The sequence below is a fragment of the Nicotiana tomentosiformis genome, chromosome 12 (assembly GCF_000390325.3).
Source record: "Nicotiana tomentosiformis chromosome 12, ASM39032v3, whole genome shotgun sequence".
In the NCBI taxonomy this organism is placed as follows: domain Eukaryota; kingdom Viridiplantae; phylum Streptophyta; class Magnoliopsida; order Solanales; family Solanaceae; genus Nicotiana; species Nicotiana tomentosiformis.
The window spans coordinates 32244064-32267836 of NC_090823.1; the positions used below are offsets into that span (position 1 = coordinate 32244064).

The 23773-nt window shown below is 38.4% G+C and overlaps 1 protein-coding gene and 1 non-coding gene across 14 annotated transcripts; one reads left to right on the plus strand and one right to left on the minus strand.

Annotated features, from left to right (window-relative positions):
• The first annotated feature begins 5592 nt into the window (after positions 1–5592).
• On the plus strand, positions 5593–11960 carry LOC104107961 (E3 ubiquitin-protein ligase CCNB1IP1 homolog). Of its 13 annotated transcripts, XM_070191941.1 has the most exons (11): positions 5599–5806; positions 5912–5983; positions 6388–6438; positions 7353–7422; positions 7798–7870; positions 8223–8268; positions 8395–8425; positions 8602–8857; positions 9056–9216; positions 9454–9727; positions 9797–9887. In XM_070191941.1, exons 4-11 carry the CDS (start codon positions 7353–7355, stop codon positions 9801–9803), a joined length of 918 nt encoding a protein of 305 aa, XP_070048042.1. In that variant the 5' UTR covers positions 5599–5806; positions 5912–5983; positions 6388–6438; the 3' UTR covers positions 9804–9887. The 13 variants fall into 13 exon arrangements, 12 of the variants coding, with proteins under 12 accessions (XP_009615204.1, XP_009615202.1, XP_009615203.1 ...); XR_011412848.1 differs by adding an exon at positions 11404–11960 and having other exon boundaries at positions 5599–5983; positions 6388–7422; positions 9797–9919; XM_009616901.4 differs by having other exon boundaries at positions 5599–5983; positions 7256–7422.
• Positions 11961–13196: 1236 nt separating this feature from the next.
• LOC117279570 (small nucleolar RNA R71) lies at positions 13197–13303 on the minus strand. Its single transcript, XR_004509980.1, has one exon. It is a non-coding gene; the product is annotated as a small nucleolar RNA R71 (small nucleolar RNA).
• Positions 13304–23773: the final 10470 nt, after the last annotated feature.

Sequence of the window (23773 nt, forward strand, 5' to 3'; positions counted from 1 at the left end):
CGGATGATGATGCAGTTAAAACATGCATTGCCAGGCGCCTCCAACAACACGAACGGAAGGGGGCCGGTTCCTCCCAGTGTTCCTGCATACCAAACGGCTAAGAGGGTCGATAACAACACAAACACCCCAAGGGGTAAAGTTGGGTTCGATGAAGCCGGAGTGACCGGCATCGGATCTGGAAATAACAACGAGAATGATCCCTTCAAAACCAAACTCATGAGGTTTATGAGGGAAATGAACAAACGAATGGATCAAAACGCAAAGGAGTTTCACGCTCGAATGTATCAAATTCCGGGTGCACCACAAATACTAAAAGGCCCGAATTTGAAAAAATACACGCAGTTGCCATTTAAACCGTGCCAGAGTTAATTCCAAAAAGGTTTAAGATGTCAGGCATACCAAAATACGATGAGACTTCAGATCCGCAGGTGCACATCACAACCTACACCATGACTGTGAAAGGGAACGATTTGGCTCAACATGAGATCAAGTCGGTCTTACTGAAGAAGTTTGGTGAAACCCTTATAAAGGGGGCCCTGAAATGGTATTCTCTCTTACCCGAGCATTCAATTGACTCTTTTGAGATGCTTGCAGACTCGTTAATTAAGGCCCATGCCAGAGCAAGGAAGGTCCAAACCAGAAAGGCGGACATATTCAGGATTGCGCAAGGCGAGTCCGAACTTCTACGAGAATTCGTGATCCGGTTCCATAAAGAGAGGATGTTATTTTCATTGGTACCAGATGAATGTGAAGTGGAGGCGTTCACAAAGTGTCTGAATCCGTGGAGTTGGCGCCTCCCGAAAGCTGAAGGAAAGCCTGCTCGAGTTTCATACAACCACATGGGCGGATGTCCATAACCGGTATGCGTAAAATATAAGGATAGAAGACGATCAACTCGGATTCTCAGTATCAACAAAGGGACGTGATCGAGACAAGAATTAGGACAAGTTTAAAATAGACTTTGATGCAGATCAGTGGTCCACTAGAGGTCGCTTTTTCCCGTATAAAAGAACCGAAGGTCGTAAGAGCAAATGGTTTCGATCAGTGGATAAGTTTTCTCCTGATAGAAGAACCGATCATGGCCGGAGCAGTAGATCGTTACAGGAGAAGGAAGTTACAGGGGACCGAGACTCTACATATCCCAGGTTATTAGATTACAACTTTAACATCAGCTTAGTAGAGTTGGTATCGGTAATGAGGAATATCAAAGGATCATGGTTCCCGAAGCCAATCAGGTCCGATCCAAGCCAGATGGATCCCAGTTTATGGTGTTAATACCATGGGACTCATGGCCATAGAACTGGGGACTGCCGATATCTTCGTGAAGAGGTGGAGACATTGTTAAAGAATGTCCACCTTAGGGAATTTCTAAGCGACCGAGCTAAGAACAACTACGACCGAAGCCGGGACAATGCAGAGCCTTCGCAGGTGATAGAAAGTTCCCCTCGGCTGACTATCAACATGATTTTCGGAGGGAATAAAGTTACCGGTGTGACCTTTTCAGCAATAAAGAGAACGAATATATCGGTGACTCACCATAAGAGACTTCGGAAAGTCATAGAAGATGACATCACTTTCACGGAGGAAGACGCTGACGGACTTCTCTCGCCATATAATGACGCTTTGGTAATCTCTCTCAATGTTTTCGATTTCAAAATTAAACGTATTTTGGTTGATCTAGGAAGCTCAGCCAATATCATCCAATGAAGAGTGTTGGAGTAAGCATCATTCCAATGACAAAACTCTTAGCTGGATTCAACTCGACAAGTGTGACAACCCAAGGGGAGATTGAAGTAGTTGAAGCAGGAGCAGTGCAGGCTGTTAGTTGCTCGGTAGTCGAAGGCAGAAGAGTCCCGGGGTCTGAACTCATTGGACAAGAAATAACAATGAGGCCCGGTAAGAGAGAATCAACATTCTTTACCAGGTCCATTTCACCCCAAAGTGCTTGGGGTTCTCCTTCGGTCGGGTTTTGAAACTCTCCCGGCTGAGCACTCGGTTGAGCTGATGAAGATCTTTTCCTCCTTTGAAGGGAAGCCTCTTCATCACTAGCATCCCCCTCGTCAACGAGGACCAATGTGGCCGGTTCAGACGACGTTTTCTTTGCCTTTTCTCTTGAGTCCCAGCCGAGGAGGGACATTTTCTCTTCGGTTTCTTGTCCGTGGGATGGAGACTCCGAGAAGAGGCTCCTTCACAGCAAGAAGATCCGCGAGCTCTGCTTCGGGCAGGGACGTTTTGTATCACCCTCCTGGCCTCTTCGAGGTCAACCGAGGTCTCAACTTCAGGGCAGATGATAGAGCCCTTCAGGAGTCCTGTATCGGGCCAAAAGAATAGAGTTAGCAGTTTATTCATAAAATTTCTTGTGTTCGTACAAGGATAAAAGAAAGAAAGAATTTGGTTTACCATAGTTTTTGGCCTTTCACAAGTATTTTGGGGACATCTTCTTCCACCGGTGGGACTCTAGTGTAGTGATATCCAGAATTATTTGAACCCACTGGTCTAGGCCTTGAGCCAGTGGTGGTTCCCATCGGGTAGCTGAAACAAAGAAAATGGAAAATCAGTAAAATCGAAAACAATCTTTTCACGAAAGAAGGAAGTAAATAACACAAAACTTATGAAAGTGATTCCTTGACTCAGGAAAAATATGGAGTCGTGGCCGGAATGATGTCCCTGGTAGCAATAATGATGAATCGTTCCATCCACCCGCGGTTGTTGTCTTCATCTACGGTGGAGAGAAGAGCGTGGTGACCAAGCTTGCTAAAATTTATTACCCCCCCACGGAAAATGTTGGGAGACCAAAAGGTTCATCATGTTTGTAAGGGTTAGGGTTTTCCGGATCTCCATGCACAGTTGGCGAAGGCAGGCCACCGTCCGCCATATAGATGGGCCTACTTGTGCTAAGCAAACTTGATGTCGGTGGAAAAACCCCAAAATTATCGGGTCGAGCCCTTCACTCGACCCCAAAGAGAATGGACCCAAGGTAAAAGGATATGTATAGACATACGTAAACCCCTCCTTGAAAAAGGTAACCCTCTCTATCATATCCAGCGCGGGGATTTCAAGATTGGGGCAGTTGCAGTCCTCTTTCATAGTTGGTATACTGGAAGGGAGAATGGAGGAAGGATACCTACTAACTGCCCAAGTTCGTGAAGATACAGAAGGAGCCTTCTCTAGAAAGTCGTTTGCGGTCATAAGACTCTGTGGTATGATAGTGCTAACAGTGGGAGGTTCGAAATCAACTTCGACTTCCTTGTCTTTGCTTTTCTTTGGTCCTCCACCGAAGAGAAGACTAGTGTTTCCGAAGGAATCAGATAAAGAAGCCGTGGTGATGAAAGGTCAGTAAAACTTTTGCTGAGAAAAAGATGAAAAAAATTCCTAAGCAGGTGCAAAGAGAAAGAAAGGCTTTTGAAAGTTATAAAAATGAATAAGTAAAAATGATGAACATTAGAGAAGTTATAGACGGCAAAAATCGTGGTCATAATTACCTCGAAAATCGATGATAATATTTGCTGAATCGTGGGGCAACACGTGTTTGGGGTATTAAATGCTAGAAGACGTGCATCCTTTCAAGTGTCAGAGACTGTTTAGGAACTTTCCAGCCAAGAAAGGAATCTTCACCAACTTTCCGATAACACAAAAATATGTCACCGGAAAGTAGGGGGACTATTTGTATGGGGTAAAATCGGTTTATAACAAATGGTCGAATGGTAACATGACATATGGAACCGAAGATAGGCAAAGGGCAATTCAGGGAATAACCAATTCCGAATACAACGAATGCAATCGATATCGGATAAATTTCGAAGGGAGCGTAGTCGACAGGAGAAGATCAAAGGTATACCATCGAATAACATTCAATGAGGGAATATTTACTAACATTAAATGAGCGACCGTTGCAGAGAATATTTATATTCATGGTCTGCCGTTATGCATTCATCAATATCTCTTTTATTATCATTTAAGAGGAGCTTGATCCTAGGATCTTGTTTCTCTAGGTAAAGCTATAAATATCAGGCTCAACAACCATTGTAAGGATACGAAACAGTCTATACAAAAAGGCTATATTCTATTACTTTTGCTCTCAATTAAACAACTTTATTTGTATTTTATTGTTACTTTGATTTTTGTCCTCGGAGGCATTGAATTCGAAGCGAGACTTGTGATTTTCTTCAATTTCAATTATTAATTTTAATTTTAATTTTATTTTCTTATCATTTTTGGATCAAATCAGTTCGCCTGTCTATAAACCATGTAACAAATTTAACTGTACCGTTTTACGGGTAAACAATAAGATCTAAGGGAAAAACAAGGTAGGGACTCCCAATTTTAAAATCATCTATGGGATAAAATAAGAAATTTAAAATTAAATTATTTTTAAATATAAAAAATTAGACATACTAAAAAGAAAAGTACATCGAGACATTAACTTAAATGAGATTAAAAGGTGACATAGATATGGGAATACAGCTTCTTTAAGGTGACTCTTACCAATTTTGGTTTTGTTAGTGATTTTATTTCTCAATTTTGCAAAGGTTGTTGAATATTTCTTCGATCTTTTTCCTTGCGTAGCTCGAGCTATCCTCCCCCCTCAAGTTTTTGTTTTCGCTATATGGAGTTCAAATATTTTGGTCCATACTCCATATACTAACATAGTTCTACAATCATAGTGGCGGACTCTGAAATTTGTATTATTATTGCAATTTGCCATGGTTTTAAGGTTTTCCTCCCAATCCCAAGTTGATATTCATTTTTGTATTATTCACAATCAGTATCGGTCCATTGTATATATACGTATTTACTACACAAATATAAAGAAAATTTGCAATAAAGCAGTGCCGATCGAGTGTCTCTTGCACTGGCACCGCATGTGAACGTTAAAAGAAGAAATTGTCTATTTAAATATTTTGTGTTATTGTAAATGTCGTAAAATGATCTGCTTTGATCAATCTTAACTTTTATATGAAGAAAGCATGTCTCATGCTACGTTTTTTCAAATGTAAAACGAACAGTTTTCAATTCAGAATGAGGGAGAAAAAAAACCTCAATTAACAAAATTAATCAAAGAGAAAAGAAAAAGATTCATTCTAGGTGCGCTATAAAAGATTTAAATCAATTATTAAAGATAAAACATATTGATAGTGTTAAACTAACTTAATTAATTTAACAAGTTACTCAGCATATTTTTCAATTATCATTTTATGCTTCCTATAAACAACAATCCATAGTAAGCTTGTAAGTAATATAATAGTGTAAAAAATCTTTTGTTATTTAAAATTAAATTCATTTAGAAAAGCTAAATAGCCAACGAACTACAAATTTAAAGAGAAACAAATCGTTCCCTGTTATGACTGGAAATTGTTTATTTCTTTATTTATTTGTTTGAACCATTAGCTGAGGACTTGAGGTAAAAGAGCTTTCTATTTGTTTATGTTAACCCGTAATTAATACTACTACATCTATCATATTTAGGGTGAAATATTTTAAAATGCTATTTTCCTTTTCTCAATAGAAAGTAAAATGTTTTTTTTTCCACACGGTTAATAAGAAAATTAAAAGAACAAACGTTTAATTGGGAATTGGGACAGTAGATCATTTGCATAGAGCGGGTCGGAAAAATAGAACTGGCGGGTCGGATCTGGAGATTCACTATAAATCCCCAAATTTTGCCGCCATTTCAATAAAATTCAAATAAGAAAGCAGTAGCAGATGAATGTATGATCGAGAGAGAAGCTCAACACGGAAAATACGTGCTAGGGTTCAATTCCGTAGGAAACTTACATTCCGCTGTCAGATTTCGGATTCTTGGAAGGTTTTGTGGAATTTGTACAGCTCTACATAGGTTTCGTACCTCGCGATTAGATTTCGATTTGAATTTCAATTTCAAATGCGTTATTTTCTTGTCTCTGATCTTCAGGTTATTCCTACACTTGATACTCATCGGCGATTTATGAACTCTAAGTTCCGATTTTGCTTGTATTTCAAATTCGTAAGTACGAAGCAAAATGAATTTCGCTGTGTGTGTGTGTGTGTGTTTTGTTTTTGGTAATGTTTTGTTGATTACTTATATATTTCTTCTAGGTTCTGGTTTTTGTTTGTTTTCTTCTGTTTATTAAAGAGTATTTCAGATTCTGTAAGTACGAAGTAGAATTCTCTCCCTGTGTTTTTTTTTGGGGTCATATTCTGTTGTTTACGTACATATTTCTTCTAGGTTCTGATGTTTGTTTGTGTTGTTCTGATTATTCAGGAGTATTTCAAATTCCATAACTTCGAAGAAAATAAATGTCGCTGTCTGTGTATTTGTTTTTTTAAAATTATTATTATTATTATGGTAATATTTTGTTGATCATGTATATATTTCTCCGGTGAGTACAGCTGTCCTTTCATTTTCAGGTTTAGGACCGAAAGTATTGTGGATAAGCCAGTTATTGAGCTCGTCTGAAGGTGAAAATTTGTTGCCCAAGCACTTGATATTCTTATTATTTGTTTCGAGGGTTGAAAAATATAGGACTGAGGCATTGAGATCATATTTCCAGCTTGTTTGGTAATGAGATATAGTAGTTGTAGTAGTAGTAGTTGTTGTGGTAAACTGAGCATTTTACACTACCGGTGTAGTTTAGCTGATAGCTGGTTAATATCTTTTACAGTTTGTCAATTTTTATCTATTATATACAGTTACCTATTAGTTGGCTTTAGTTGATTTTAAGTACCGGGTAGTGTAAAATATTTTCTCTGTGTAAAACTTAAACCATTTGTGAAGAATTTGCTGTGCAACTACATTCTGGCTAATACTTCTGTTTACCTGAATTCTTAGTTATCTTGGTTCATGCGTAATCATGATGTTTTTCTTTGTAGAAAGTTGAGTATTCATCACCATGATAAACTCTGATTTTGTCAACGCATAAGCAGCAAGCAATTTCAAGTGATAGTTAGCTAGCTTTTGTATGCCAGTTATCAAAACTAGTTTTGTCATTTTTGTGTTCCCAGTTAGTTTACTTCAGCTATCCAAGTATGAACTTTGATATTTCAACAGTTTATAAGCAGCTAGAGGTTTCAGTTATTGGATATTCTAGCAGCCATTAGGCAGTTTTTCTTTCAAATCAAGAATGTTTGAAATTGGATTAGCCAGCTACAGCTGGCTGTTAAGTGGATTGTCTCTTTCTGTAACTTGAGATGCAAAGGTTGTTCTGCAATGTTTTTGACTTTGCTGTAGCGATAATTTAGTCATTTCTTATTGACTATTCTGTGTCTATATCCATAGAATGCATTGGATCAGAAATGTTATGCTCGGAATTTTGAATGATTCCAGAACTTTGTATAATGTGCTATGAAATTGACAATCATCTTTGAATGTTGAGATGAGATGCAATGCTTGCTGGCGAGAACTGGAAGGACAGGCCATCACCACCACTTGTGGCCACGTCTTCTGTATCCTAGTTTTATATGTATTCCATATAGACATGCATATGTTTTGTGTGTGTTTTAGCCCCCAAGAGAATGTCTTAGCGGTCGAAGAACTAGAGTTACAGTCTTGGGAATCAAGTTCCGAAACCAACAGAGGTGACACTAAGTTAATTCTTTCATTCTTCCAATCTCTTGGGGGCAGAATTATCCGTTACCTATATTAGTGGGAGGTAGCATGTACTGATGGCTTAATCGGTGCATGGAATCTGGCCTGGTACCACCATTATCCAAAAAGAGAAAGAAATTGTGCTTTCCATGTAGACATGTAATTTTTGTGCAGTTTCCTCATGGAAATGATTTTGGTGTACAACTGCTATGATTCCTTAACAATGTTAATAGGCCCGAACGATGCTAGTAAGATTCTCAGCAATGATGCCGCTTGTCCTATCTGTGATCAAGTTCTGTCTAAAAGGTTAGTCCTATCTAATATCACCTTATGGTTGAAGTGTTGTTTTGGTCACCTAAAGACAATGATTTCGCAAAAGGTATATAACTATATCCTAAATTTGCTTCTTCTCTAGCTTCTTGTCCCTTTCTCCTTTTGATTCATTTTTCTAGATCTTTTCTTTCTCCTTCCTTTTTTGTCGGGAGGGGGTGGGGCTTATGACACTTCCAGAACATTGTTTTTGTTTTCCACTGCTAAATTTGGTATAGTAATTGGTTGTCTTTTGCTTTTACTAGCATTATCTAAACACTCAAAGTAATGTGTGGAATTTTGTCGAAATGGCTATCATGTAATTAATTATCTGACGTTTTTGCCTCAGTCTCATGAAACCTGTGGATGTTAATCCAAGTGATGAATGGGCAAATGTAAGCATACATCCATGAAAGGATAGCTCCTTTATCACTTTTTATAGTTCCTGTGACCTAATCATATTTGTTTCTCACACATTTCATCATCAGCATCCTAGTTAAAATTTGTTCACCCTCATGCAGATGGTCATGACTGGAATATCACCACAGATATGTATCCTTCATAGTGCTGTGTTGCAACATCTGTAATATTCAGTTTTACTTTTAAAACATAGTGAAGTTGGGTTAGTTAAATTAACGTACTATTTCCCAAATTGGATTTAGCGTAATAGCACCTTTCAGAAATGGTATTTACATTAGCTTCATTATTTTCTCCTTAATCATACCCAGTAATGAAGAGTGCCTACAAAAGTGTGACGTTCTACATTGGGCAAAAAGAATTGGAAATGCAATTCAAGGTGAACAAGTTAGTCGCTCAATACCAACAGAAATGTGAGATGATGCAAGAGAAATTCGCTGAAAAGTTTGAGCAAGTGCGTACTGCATACCAGAAAGTGGCTAAAAAGTGCCAAATGCTGGAACAAGAGATCGAGAGCTTATCTAAAGACAAGCAGGAACTCCAAGAAAAGTTTGCTGAGAAATCCAGGTTCTTCTTACAGTTTTTAACAGAGATTCTATTTGTCCAAGAAAAAAAAAAAAAATTCCGATGGAACTGCAAAAGTGTGCTCAAGTTATCCACTATAATCTATTGACTGAGGAGGTTGCAAAGTGTGCGGTGCTTTACTACTGGAATCCACTATCTTTGGTACATGCTCTCAGAATTAACATAGGTCCATATTGTCAGGCAAAAAAGAAAACTTGATGAAATGTATGATCAGTTGAGAAATGAATATGATTCAGTAAAGCGCTCAGCCATTCAGCCAAGTAATTTCTTTTCAAGGGCAGAGCCTGATATGTTCGCAAATCCTGCTAATATGATGGACAACAGAGATCATATGGGAAAAGGTAATCATTTTATTTTTAGAATAATCACATGGCATATGTGAGGTTGGTGCAGTTTGGCAAACTAGATTTGTTCTTCTTAGTGTATGAATACTCATTGACAAAATTCTTTGCATTTAAAAGATGAATTATACTTAGTATTTGAACACTCAATTGTCAAAATACTTCGAATTTTGGATATTTCGCTCTCAAAACTGCACTAACCTTTGAGCAAAGTATTAGTTGACTCATTTGTCGCAGATTGGTCGGTCACTCCTGAAACTCCAGGACCAAGAGAAGACATATGGCCTCCAGCAAGAAAGAATAGTTCCAACTCTGGCCCTTTCGATATCTCGAGTGGATCCCCTGCAAGACAATCAGCAATACCAGTGGATACTGGAAATAGAAGAGCAAGTGCTCGTCCTATGCTTGGTGTTGGAACTGGAACAAGCAATCCCTCACAGACCCTTAGGAATCTCATCCTTTCACCGATTAAGAGACCTCAGCTCTCCCGCAACCGACCACAGATGTTCACGTAAGCCACAATTACATCCAATAAGCTGAGATATCAAAAGCTGAATTCTTAAAAAAATTGGTTTTCCAGGTTTTGAAGTCGGGAGATCTTTCAATTTCAATAATGTGGAGAAATATATACTTGAGATGCAAGAATGGATCAGGTTTCCTGACATTTTACAGTGGGAAACTTTGTTTTGTATGCCAGATATTGGTATGCTTGCTGACTTTCCTTAGTCGCGGAAAAACTAAATATAAAATCATATGGAGTAAGGTTTCATAGTTTACAGACAAGTGGATGATGTGATATGAGTTGCAGTTTAATAGCTGCAACATCTCGTATACTACTTAAGTGTAGGGTTCTAATTCCGCTAGAAGTCTTCTCTTCTTCTATAATCATTTCTCCCTCCTCACTCGCAAACAATTTGGGCAGGGATATTACCAGTCCCATATATAGTACTTCCAGGTGGACTCCTAAAAAACTAATTCCAAATCTTGTTACTTTTTCGTTTCTTCCTAAATGTAGTGTCTAGGGGCTGTTTAAAACCTGTTCTAGCGTGATCTTCTGAAATACTTCAAAATATAGGTCATGCTCATTTTTGACTGTTTAGCATCGTTAGTTTTATGTCAACAGATAGTGTCTAGAGGTAATTTTCTCGTGACACAGTCTAAATGGACTTGATTCCTTGTGCTTGGGTCCTGCTGCTTTGGTTCTTAAAATTTGACAACATTTAATTAGGATACGAGTTTATTTTCTCGGGGCAATCTAATGATGGGCAAAAACTTATCTGCATCTAATGGTTACAAAAATATTATTAATTTACCACGATCAACATATGCAGACCAAATTAGCGAAACTTATTAAAAATAAAAGCAATATGCCAACTTGCATACAAGATATTTATACGAAGATTTGATACTACAGTCATATGACTGAAATCCTTGCTTCCATGCTATTCAATGTCTACTGAATTTCTTGCTATTGCGATACTTGGAAGGTTAAGCCTCGTTTATGCATAGAGAACGATTGTGAAAAAACAACTGTTGCAAAAATCAAGATTCTATTAGTAAGATGGCAATGCTTCTTAGTCTTGAGTAGGCGAAAACCATTATGTGTTTGAGGTTCCGGACCTAACACCTTGCACTTGGCACGTTGTCGTAATTAAGAGGATCGAATGAAAGTATTTTCATTATCAACATAGAAAATCTACCATTATTTTCCAATAGTACCTTGTTGAAGCTAAGAATGAATATTTTACATTAACTTTTGCCTTTTCAATGTTTTAATCTCAAAATTTCTCTTCAAGAACGTTATACACTCCATTCCCGCATCCCGCCCTCACCATACACCTTCCTAGCCAGAAAGAGAAGAAGTGCTAAAAAAGATAGTAAAAGGTAATAAAATGGGATAATGTAGAGAAGGAGAGAAAACAAACATACAATTTAATAAGCTAACGAAACTCCTGTTGTCAACACTGAGCTATTTAATTAGGATACAGCACTGACCGGCTAATTAAATTGAGCTTAAACACTTATATTTTACTGCAATAAGTTAGGTGATGTTGGGCATATTTCTATATGTTATAATGTTACTTTACTCATGTTTTAATTACTTTTTGGTGCTATTTGGTATTAAAAATGCCCAACATGTGTTAATTATTGGTTTTATGACTAATTGAGTTGTGTGTGATGATTTAGGGTGTTTGGAGTGTAAAAATATGAAGAAAAGATGCTCGAGCTATAGGAGAAGAGGTTGGATTTGGTGCACCCTTAGCAGTGAAGTCGAGATAAGGCATTAGCCTTAACATCCGCACCTGGGCACAACAGAGATGAAGGAACAGAGGGTGGATGCTTCACATCCACCCCAGCATGCGATGCTGAGAAGTTGAAGCTGAGGCGGACGCGAAGCATCCACCCCAACATCAATCCCTGAAGCTGAGACGGAATAGAAAAAGGTAAACTTTGGCCCATGACTTTTGTACGCAATATATAAGCCAAAACGCCTCTTTTAGGTGATCTAACACACTTGGAAGCGGAGAAAAGCCATCACAGAGTCCGAAAACCACGGAATTCGTCTTGAGTTCTTACTTTTTCCTTCTTTTATTGATTTGTATGTATTCTTGGGAATTATTTGAGATTGCTACCATGACTATGCGTGGCTAAACTCATTTGTTCTGGGATTATGGTTTTACATGAATGTTGATATTCGAATATTGATTTGACGAGTTAATTTATAATATTGAGTTGCTTATTCATATCCCGAGTTTAATTATTTTACTGCCTAGCTAATAGTGAAATACTATATATGAATCTTGAGTTGAACTTGAAAGAGGTAATTCTTGATTGCAATAGGATTTAATAGAACGCGATCTTGAACCTAGACATTGGGGAATTGATTTGCAAATACGGATAGAAATATACCAATTTTCCGTGCTTAGCCACTTGTGCAAGAAATTGTTAATGCGTTCTTTTTATCTCTAATCTTATAGAAATATAGGGTTTAGAATAAATTGAATAGACGAGTAGAAGTTGTCATATTTATACGAGTATTATTGTCCTTGCAGGTTAATAACCCAGATAGAATAATAAGTCGAGTCGATTGAAGAATTCAACAGGATTGTTAACCAGCCATAACCCTGGAATATTATTTCTCATTGAATTAAAATCCTTCGTGCTAAGTGTGCTAGTTCATTAGTTTTTCTTTTACTTGCAATTATAATTAGTAGAATTAATCAAACAAAAAGTACCTTGAAATTGTTCTTGACTCGATAAATTAGAATTCGCTTAATTTAGTTGATAATTAATCACAAGTCCTCGTGGGGACGATACACTACTTACTCTTTATTACTTTATTGACCGCGTATACTTGCGTGTGTGATTTTGGAAAATAAGTTTTTGGCGCCGTTGCCGGGGACTTCGAGTTTAGTTTTCTTTTAATCTTCTTTTTGGCTGGGTGTTTGATCTCAGGTACTTTGCTTGAATGTGATGGGTTAGAAGTCAGGATAGACTACAGGATTTTGACCCAGAACTTGAGAGAGCATTTCATAGAAGGTTGAGAGAAGCTTGAGAAGCAAGTAATTTACAAGCACTCATCCAACTTCTTGTGGAAATGGCGGAAGAGCATCCATTGGCGGTACAAGAGGTGACTATGCCCAGCATTGCTAATGTCACCTCAAGTGTCGTTATGCCTAGGATCACTGGGCATTTTGAGCTTAAGCAGAGCATGATCCAACTATTTCATGTAAATGGACACTTCATGGGACTGCCATACGAAGACCCCCAACAACATATTCTGACTTTTTCTAGAGATTAGTGATACCTATATCACTAACAGGGTCATATTTGATTATGCCAGGCTCACATTGTTCCCTTTTTCTCTGTTGGGAGAGGCCAAGAGATGGCTAAAGTCTGAGCCAGCTAACTCTATTGCATCGTGGAATGATTTGGCTCGCAAGTTCCTGGCTAGGTTTTTTCCTTCTGGTAAAACCGCAAAGATAAGAAGTGAGATAGTTGCGTTCAAACAGAGAGAAAGTGAGTCACTTTATGCAGCCTGGGAGCGATTCAAGGGATTACTAAGAGACTGTCCATACCATAACCAAACCAACAAGGTACTGACTCACACTTTTATTGAAGGTCCTCACCCTGAAATAAAAATAGTGGTAGATGCAGCAGTTGGTGGTCAAGTATTGGAAAAGAGCTTTGATGAGATCTACACGCTGTTGAACAAGTTTTCCAAAAGCAATCCAGATTGGCAAGGGGAAGCAGGTAGATACACAACCCATAAATGCTGCCGGGGGTACTTGAATTAGATGTTGTATCAACACTATCTACACAGGTAGCATCTTTAGCAAATCAAATTAGCAAGATGAATGTGACCTAAAACCAACAACAGTTCACACCAATGCAACAGTCAACCAGTACAGTAGGTGCATGTGTTTTGTGAAGTTTGCGGCGAGGGCCATACCGGTGATGCCTGTCCATCGAATCCAGAGTTAGTTTACTTTGTGGGGAGTGCGAATAGAGGCCAAGCTAATCAGAATCTGTATGGTAATACTTATAATCCAAATTGGAGGTTCATTCCGCAAATCCGATGGGTAATATTGTGGAGATGCTCAAGAAGATTATGGCTGATAATCAGAATCAAGCTACTGCTATTCGAAATTTAGAGCTACCAATGGGGCAACTAGCCAGTGCCCAGAACACCAAACCAGCGGGAGCATTACCTAGCGACACTGAGGCTAATCCTAATGTCCCTATTAATGTTGTGTCATTGAGGAATGTGAGAGAATTAGAAGAAGTCCCATCAAAGAAGAGAAAGCAAGTGATGTTTAGTGAAAAACAGCCCACCATAGAAGTCGAATCGGAAACTGCAAAGGAGTTAGAGAAGCCAATTGAAGAAGCCATGGCAAAACAACCACAACCAATAGTTGCGAAGCCATCACCTCCCTCAAAGATTGCAGAAAGTGAAAGATAATACAGCGTACAAGAAATTCCTTGATATTTTGAAATAGGTGCATATTAACATACCATTGGTGGACGTTTTGCAAGAAGTGCCAAGGTATGCACAGTACATCAAAGAAAATTGTGGCAAACAAACGCAAACTAACTGGGTTCGAGACTGTAGCACTCACTGAGTAGTTCCAGAATTTAGAATAAGTTGCCTCCTAAATTGAAAGACCCAGGAAGATTTACAATTCAAATTTCAATTGGGAAATATGTGGTTGGGCGAGCATTGTGTGATCTTGGGGCGAGCATAAACCTGATGCCATGTTATGTGTTTCGACATCTAAGGTTGGGAGATCCTTGACCGACTACGGTGGTATTGCAATTGGCAGATATATCATTAGCTAGCCCCGAGGGTGTCATTGAAGATGTGATGGTCCAAGTGGGCACATTCATATTCCCAGCTGAATTTGTCATCCTGGATTACGAGCCTGATCAGAAAGTCCCATTTATTTTGGGACGACCATTTCCAGCTATGGGGCACGTAATTTTTGATGTGTGTGAAGGACAAATGACCATGAGAGTAGGTGACAAAGTGGAGATCTTCAATGTATACAAAGCACTTAAATTGCCAGCACACTATGAAGATTTGGCCATGATCACAATTATGTGGATGGTGAATTGGTAGGCACAACATCATACTTGATATCTGAAGATCCTTTGGGAAGAGCTTTAATTGACGAAGAAGAAGCGAAGGATGAGCTGGTAGAAGAAATTGTACAAGATTTGAACATGGCATGCTAGTACGTCGAGTGTTGAAGATATTTGAGGAAATCAACATACCATTGACATTGACACCACCTAAAACATCGTTTGAGGAGGCTCCAAGGTTGGAGCTCAAGACTTTACCTTCTCATCTGTGATACACGTACTTAGGTGTGTCAGAATATTTACATATGATCATCTCATCTTCATTATCACATGTGCAAGAGGACAAGTTGCTGCGGGTTCTGAGGGAACACAAAGGGGCCATTGGTTGGACTACTGCCGATATCAAGGGAATTAGTCCATCATTTTGCATGCATAAAATATTCCTGGAGGATAGACATAGACCAAGTGTGGAGCAGCAGAGATGATTGAATCCTATTATAAAGGAGGTGGTAAAAAAGGAGATTATCAAATGGTTGGATGCGGGGATCATATTTCCTATTTCTGGCAGCAATTGGGTGAGTTCTGTGCAGTGCGTGCCGAAAAAGAGAGGCATGAAAGTTTTGGAAAACGAGTAAAATGAGTTAATTCCTACCAGAACAGTGATAGACTGGAGGGTATGCATTGATTACAGGAAACTCAACAAGGCTACGTGCAAGGACCATTTCCCTCTCACTTTTATTGATGAAATGTTGGACAGGCTAGACGGGCATAAATATTATTATTTTCTTGATGGTTACTCCGGTTACAATCAGATAGTGATAGCACCAGAAGACCAGGAAAAGACTACATTTACTTGCCTTTATGTCACCTTTGCCTTTATAAGGATGCCATTCGTGTTATGCAATGCACCGACGACTTTTCAAAGGTGCATGATAGCCATCTTCACCGACATGGTGGAGATATTCGTTAAGGTGTTCATGGATGGTTTTTCAGTCTTCGGGTCATCCTATGATAATTGTCTGAAGAATTTGGAGTTGGTGCTAGCACGCTGCGAGGAAACTAACCTGGTACTTAATTCAGAGAAGTGCCATTTTATGGTTCAAGAAGGTATTGTATTGGGACATCGAGTGTCCAAGAAAGGAATTGAAGTTAATAAGGCCAAGGTGGAGGCAGTGGAGAGACTACCACCACCCATCTCTGTTAAGGGCATCCATAACTTCTTGGGACATGTAGGTTTTTATAGACGTTTCATTAGAGATTTTACAAAAATTGCTAATCCCTTGTGCAGGTTGCTAGAAAAGGATGCCACATTCAAGTTTGATGATGCCTATCTTAAGGCATTCGAGGAGCCGAAGTTGAAGTTGGTGTCTGCACCAATCAATATCACACCTGACTAGAGTATGCCCTTTGAGTTAATGTGTGATGCGAGTGACGTAGAAATTGGGCCTGTGCTTGGATAGAGAAAGAACTAAGCTTTTCATTCAATCTACTATGCTAGCAAGACCCTAACTGATGCACAACTCAATTACACCACGATAGAAAAAGAACTGTTGGCAGTTGTCTATGCTTTTGATAAGTTTCAGTCTTACTTAGTAGGAACGCATGTGATCATGTACACGGATCATGTGGCGATCAGGTATTTAATTTCAAAAAAAGATGCTAAGTCGAGACTGATTAGATGGGTACTTCTTTTGCAGGAATTTGACTTGGAAATTCGTGATCGGAAGGGCACAAAGAATCAGGTGGCTGACCACTTGTCAAGGCTAGAAAATCATGAGCATGTGGAAAAAGGAGGGGGAGAAGGGGGGGGGGGGTGATAAAGGAGACATTCCCAGATGATCAACTCTTTGCAATCACACATGATCCGCCACCATGGTACGCAGATTATGTAAATTTCTTAGTGAGCTGGGGTAGTGATGTTTGGCATATTTCGATATGTGTTGATGTTACTTTACCCATGTTTTAACCACTTCTTAATGTTATTTAATCTTTAAAACGCCCAACATGGTGTAATTATTGGTTTGATGACTAATTAAGTTATGTGTGACGATTTAAGGTGTTCGGAGTGCAAAATATGAAGAAAAGGTGGTTTAGCCAGAGGAAGAAGGGTTGGATGCGTCGCATCCAACCTAGGAAAACATCATCCTGCATGCAACCTTAGCAGTGAAGTTGGGCCATAGCGTTCGCCATCGCGTGCGAAACTGGGAAGTAGAAGAGAAGGCTGGATGCGTCGCGTCCACCTTCGCAGGCAAAAATTGAAATGGAGGACAAGGTGGATGCGTCGCATCCACCTTAGCATCAATCCCTGAAGCCGATTTGGACTAGGAATAGGAGAGCTTTGGCCCACGACTTTTGTACGCAATATATAAGCTAAAAACGCCTCTTTTAGGTTATCTAACATATTGGGAAGGGGAAAAAAGCCACGACAAAGCTGTGGAGGCCGGAATTCATCAAGTTCCATCTTTCTCCCACCAAACTTAGTAATTTTTATGTTTCTTTATATGATTTGTTGTTTGGCTACCATGTCTATATGGAGCTAAACTTCACGTTCTAGGGTTGTGGTTCTTTCATAACTATTGTTATTCGGATATTGATTTTGACTTCTTGAATTATCATATTAGTTTATTTATTCAATCTTGCGCTTATTTATTTGATTGCTTGATCACCAATTGAATATTATCTACGAATCTAGAATTGAACTCGAAAGTGAGAATTCTATATTGCATACAGGATTGAGTAGGGCAAGTTCTTGAACTCGGGCATCGGGGAACGGATTCGTGGTTAGGATAGACATATACCTAATTGCCTTGCTTGGTTGATTTACAGGATTTATAAATGCGTTCTTGTTGATTCTAACTCCATAGACATATAGGCGTTAGGTTAGCTTGAATAGGCGAGTAAGAACTCGACAGATTCTTATGAGCAATATTAACCCTGTCAACCAATAAGCTAGATAAATTAGTCTGTCAATTCAATTGAAGAATACAATAGGATTGTTAGATAGCCCATAACCCTAGATCGTTTTCATTACATTGATATCATAAAAATCTGCTCTTTCTCTGTTCAAAGTTCATTATTTATATTTTTTTATTTAATTAGTTTAGAATAAAATATTTTAGATTTAATTCTTGTTTAGATAATTAGGATAGTCTAATTTAGTTAATAGTTAATCATAAGTCCTTGTGGGTTCGACATCCGACTTTTAGTCACTTTATTACTTGACGACCGCGTATACTTGCGTGAGTGTGTTTGGTCGCAACAAGTTTTTGGCGCCGTTGCCGGGGACTTAGAAATTTGCTATTTTTCTAGATTAGATATTTTTTTTTATCTATTCATGTTTTTTTTATTATTTTATTTTAGTTAGTATTTTTTATTTATTTTAGCATGGCATCTTGGAATAAAAATTATTCGAATGATGGTTATTCTTATTTTGATGATCCTTGTCCATATTGTGGAGGACCCCACTGGTGGAAAAATTGTCAGAATGTTCCCAGGAGCGAGTTGTGCGCACAATCTCAATCCTTTGAGTGGAATATTTGTAATATGTGTGGTGGTCAAGATGGCCATTGGGATGGTTGTCCTAATTTTGTTCATCCTTCTCTGAGCCCTTATTATGATCTTTCTAATGATGTTTCTGAGTTTGATAGGGGCAATGAAGTGCAGGATATGGAGCCTGATGCATATATTAGGGATATTCTGAGGCAAGTAGCAGAGCAACAGGATGAACTCAAAAAAGATATGAAAAAAATGAAGGCAGCAATCACAAGAATGAAGGCCAATATGGAAGAATTGAATGAAGAGAGCGAGTACCAGCAAGAGAAAATTTTTGAAAAAGAGGAGATTTTGAGCCAAACTTGGCTGGTAGAACAGGCTGAAAAGTTAGAAATATATGAAGCTCAACGTGAGGAACTTACTGATGGGATGAGACACTTTATAGAGGGAAGATCTAAACTGGGACAAGGGATCGATAAATTTGTCACTACTATTCACGACTTGCAAGATAAATTAAATGCAAAGGTTGTTGCGTCTATCGCCCAACAAAATAGTAATGAGTTGTCAGAAGCTGAAAAGGAGCTTATACGCCAAATTGAGGAGCTAAAAGTGGAGAGCCAATCATTCGAGCATATTTCTGTTGATGATGCCCATGTTGAGAAAAGTACACTAGAGCCATGCGAGGTAGCAGATAATGTTATATTTGAAGACTCTAATGTGTGCACATATGAGGATATAAATAGTAATACAATTCCAAAGTTGGGGCGTGTTGGTCCTCATTCTAAACATTTTTCGACATTGTATTTGGATGATGACATGGAAATCGAGTCATCTAAGCCTTTGGAGGAGTCAATGGAAGAGGAACAGGATGCTTACATTCTTGGATTTGTCGTGCCAGAGAGAAAAAATTACATTCCTCATATAAAGACCGAGAAGTATAGAGTAAAAAATTTGTTAGTTGGCCTATTTATTTTTGTATCCCCACCAAAGGAGCATAGCCACAGACTGGATGCCATGTTAGGGGTACAATTCATAAGTTCGAGGTGGAGGCAAAAAGTAGTTCACGTCGTGCCGCGACGTTAAATAAAGCGCTTGTTGGGAGGCAACCCAGCTTTACTGCTTTTTTTTATTTTTGTTTACTTTCTATTTTATTTTATTTTATTTTTATTATTTTATAGTATTTATTTTTGTTTTGTAGGATTATGAGCATAGGAAGCAAAGCCATTAGAAGAGTGCAAAAGCGAGCTAGATGGTGAGGACTAAGTATGGGATTCCCACACAAAGGACGATGCCTGGGGAAAGTCTGAGTACCTCGTGAGCCGCTATTGCTTCGGCCTTTGGCCTACCAGGGAGTCTCGTTTACCCTCTTATTATTTATAGTGTGCATTGAGGACATTGCAAAATTTTAAGTGTGGGGTGAGGAGATCGTTTGGATGAGTTTCTATGCTATTTTAGCTTAGTTGTAGTACTCATTCTTAAGTGTAGTAGCTTTTGTGGAAAAAAAATAAAAAAAAGTAGAAAAATTGGACTTTTCCCGACGATTGATCTCCTAGACAGTTTTTTTGAGGGATTATAGTCTAAAAAAAAAAATCCAAAAATATATCTTTTAGCTTTCTTTAGGTAGTAATAATCCCCTATGGTTTTTCTTTGTGCCTCGGTTCTTTTCCATGGGATGTAGTTTGAACCGGGTAGTTTTTTTTCTTTCCGAGTAGATTAGGAATTTAGGAAATAAAAGGAGGAAGAATGATGAACCTAAGCGCCCTTGACTTGTTTCATAGTAGCATATTTATGCTTTGGCATGTGTAGTATCTCCCCTATATTTTGATATTAATCTTGATGCCTTTATATATTGGATAACATATTTTGTGACGACTATTTCTCGTTTTCTTGACTTGTGTTCACTTTGCGTTTAATACTTAATATCTCGTGGCTCCGTAAATACTTGCATTGCTTGAGAGTCGGAATGGGACCGTCCCTTAGTGAGTCATGTGCCATGTGTGGTGAGGTTTTTTGTGTTGTCCATGTATTGTACTTGTGTCTAGAACTTGCCCGGTATGTGAGTTGAAGCGAAATTTTAGGTGATGCTCGGTTTGAAAAATGATTTTAGGCTTTCTTTGATCTTTTTGAGCTTATTGCTTATCACAAATAAAATCTATCCCTAGTTAACCCTTTTGAGCCTGTAGACCTGTTATTTGGTACCCACATTACAAGCCTATACCCTTTTTATTCTTAATTGATATTGTTTTGATCCTTTTACCTCTTAAAGCACTTTAATTGTTAGATGAGCGCTAAAAGAAGTAAGAAGGGACTAAGTGTGAGGTGACTTTTGAGTGGAACCAATGAAAGAAAGAAGGGTGCACTTATTTTGTAAAATAATACACCACTAGCGGAAAGTGAAAAAAAAAAAAGAAGAGAAAAATCTGGAAAAAAAAGAAAGAAAGAAAAATATAAATGAATAAATTGTTGTCTTGTTCTTGCTAGTGGGTATGAATTAAAGTAGTGCTTAAAGAAAGAGGAAATATTGTTTGAAGTGATATTATTTGTGAAATTGAAGTGGTGTTAAAGAATTCGCGCTTAAGTTATTTGATGATGTGTTAAAGTGCTTAGGAGGGTGAGTCACTATTCCTTAAATATATCCTACCCGTCCCTTAGCCCACATTACAACCATGAAAAAGTCCTAATTGATTTTAGATCGAGCGAGCTTACATTAGTAGAGATTTACATTAAGGGCAAGCCTATGGTACCAACTACATGCATGTGACTTCTTTTGTGAGAGTGAGCGATTTTCTTTGTGAGCATGAGATTCGAATGTGTGGATTGATTTTACTCTCTCTGCTTTTGTTGTGAGGGCACATGGTTTCACGAGGGATAGGTAACGTTATTAGACTTCTCTATGATGTTGGTTGTTCAAGCCATGAGTGCATTGTGACATTGAGTCGGTTTTTGAGGTTAGGATTGTTGTGAGCATGTTGTCTTTGTTCGAATATGTTTAAAGAAGGGCATAAGAAAAGGGAAGTGTGTTGATGCATAGTCTAGAGCCTAATTGTAGCAAATAACCATGGTCATAGATGTAGTGTGCTTTGAATGATAAGAGCTTAATTTTATTTTGTTTACTATAGTGATGGTTTGTTCGAGGACGAACAAAGGTTTAAGTGTGGGGTAGTGATGTTTGGCATATTTCGATATGTGTTGATGTTACTTTACCCATGTTTTAACCACTTCTTGATGTTATTTAATCTTTAAAACGCCCAACATGGTGTAATTATTGGTTTGATGACTAATTAAGTTATGTGTGACGATTTAAGGTGTTCGGAGTGCAAAATATGAAGAAAAGGTGGTTTAGCCAGAGGAAGAAGGGTTGGATGCGTCGCATCCAACCTAGGAAAACATCATCCTGCATGCAACCTTAGCAGTGAAGTTGGGCCATAGCGTTCGCCATCGCGTGCGAAACTGGGAAGTAGAAGAGAAGGCTGGATGCGTCGCGTCCACCTTCGCAGGCAAAAATTGAAATGGAGGACAAGGTGGATGCGTCGCATCCACCTTAGCATCAATCCCTGAAGCCGATTTGGACTAGGAATAGGAGAGCTTTGGCCCACGACTTTTGTACGCAATATATAAGCTAAAAACGCCTCTTTTAGGTTATCTAACATATTGGGAAGGGGAAAAAAAGCCACGACAAAGCTGTGGAGGCCGGAATTCATCAAGTTCCATCTTTCTCCCACCAAACTTAGTAATTTTTATGTTTCTTTATATGATTTGTTGTTTGGCTACCATGTCTATATGGAGCTAAACTTCACGTTCTAGGGTTGTGGTTCTTTCATAACTATTGTTATTCGGATATTGATTTTGACTTCTTGAATTATCATATTAGTTTATTTATTCAATCTTGCGCTTATTTATTTGATTGCTTGATCACCAATTGAATATTATCTACGAATCTAGAATTGAACTCGAAAGTGAGAATTCTATATTGCATACAGGATTGAGTAGGGCAAGTTCTTGAACTCGGGCATCGGGGAACGGATTCGTGGTTAGGATAGACATATACCTAATTGCCTTGCTTGGTTGATTTATAGGATTTATAAATGCGTTCTTGTTGATTCTAACTCCATAGACATATAGGCGTTAGGTTAGCTTGAATAGGCGAGTAAGAACTCGACAGATTCTTATGAGCAATATTAACCCTGTCAACCAATAAGCTAGATAAATTAGTCTGTCAATTCAATTGAAGAATACAATATGATTGTTAGATAGCCCATAACCCTAGATCGTTTTCATTACATTGATATCATAAAAATCTGCTCTTTCTCTGTTCAAAGTTCATTATTTATATTTTTTTATTTAATTAGTTTAGAATAAAATATTTTAGATTTAATTCTTGTTTAGATAATTAGGATAGTCTAATTTAGTTAATAGTTAATCATAAGTCCTCGTGGGTTCGACATCCGACTTTTAGTCACTTTATTACTTGACGACCGCGTATACTTGCGTGAGTGTGTTTGGTCGCAACAGTACTTCCTCCAGAAATGCCACCTGAAGGGAGGAAGCGATTCCTACATGACATAAACTACTATTTTTGGGATGAGCCGTTCTTGTATCGGCAATGTGCTGACCAATTGATGAGGAGATGCATTTCGGAGAAGGAGGTGGAGCAGGTTTTGTACGATTGTCATTCCTCACCTTATGGGGGACATCATGGTGGTGATAGAACAACTGCAAAAGTTCTACAGTTGGGATTTTATTGGCCGACTCTATTTAAAGATGCCCATTCATTTGTGAAGAAGTATGATCGGTGTCAGAGGACTCGAACAATCCCTAGAAAAAATTAGATGCCGCTTACGAACATTCTTGTGGTGGAGATTTTCGATGTTTGTGGGATCAATTTTATGGGACCATTCCCATCATCTAGAGGGAGCAAATACATCTTGTTAGCAGTGGACTACGTCTAAGTGGGTGGAAGCCATTGCTTTACCTACTAATGATACGAAGGCGGTGGCTAATTTTGTCATGAAGAACATTTTTTCACGTTTCGGGTCTCCTCGAACTCTGATAAGTGATGATGGTACGCATTTTTTCAACAGGCTTTTGAACAACCTTCTGGTAAAATACGGAGTTAAGAAGATAGTTGCCACCACATATCACCCTTAAACGTGTGGGCAAGCAGAGGTATCAAACAGAGAAATAAAGCAAATTTTAGAGAAAAAGGGTCAGTGCAAATATGAAAGACTGGGCTGCAAGGTTGGATGACGCTCTATGGGCATACAGAACTACATATAAGACACCTATTGGTACCTTGCCTTACAAGTTGATCTATGGTAAAGTATGTTACCTTCCAGTTGATCTAGAACACAAGGCCTTTTGGGATGTCAAAAAGCTCAATATGGATATAGAGTTGGCGGGTGAGAAATTATTGCTTCAACTCAATGAGCTAGATGAATTCAGGCTGAATGCTTATGAGAACGCCAAACTATATAAAGAAAAG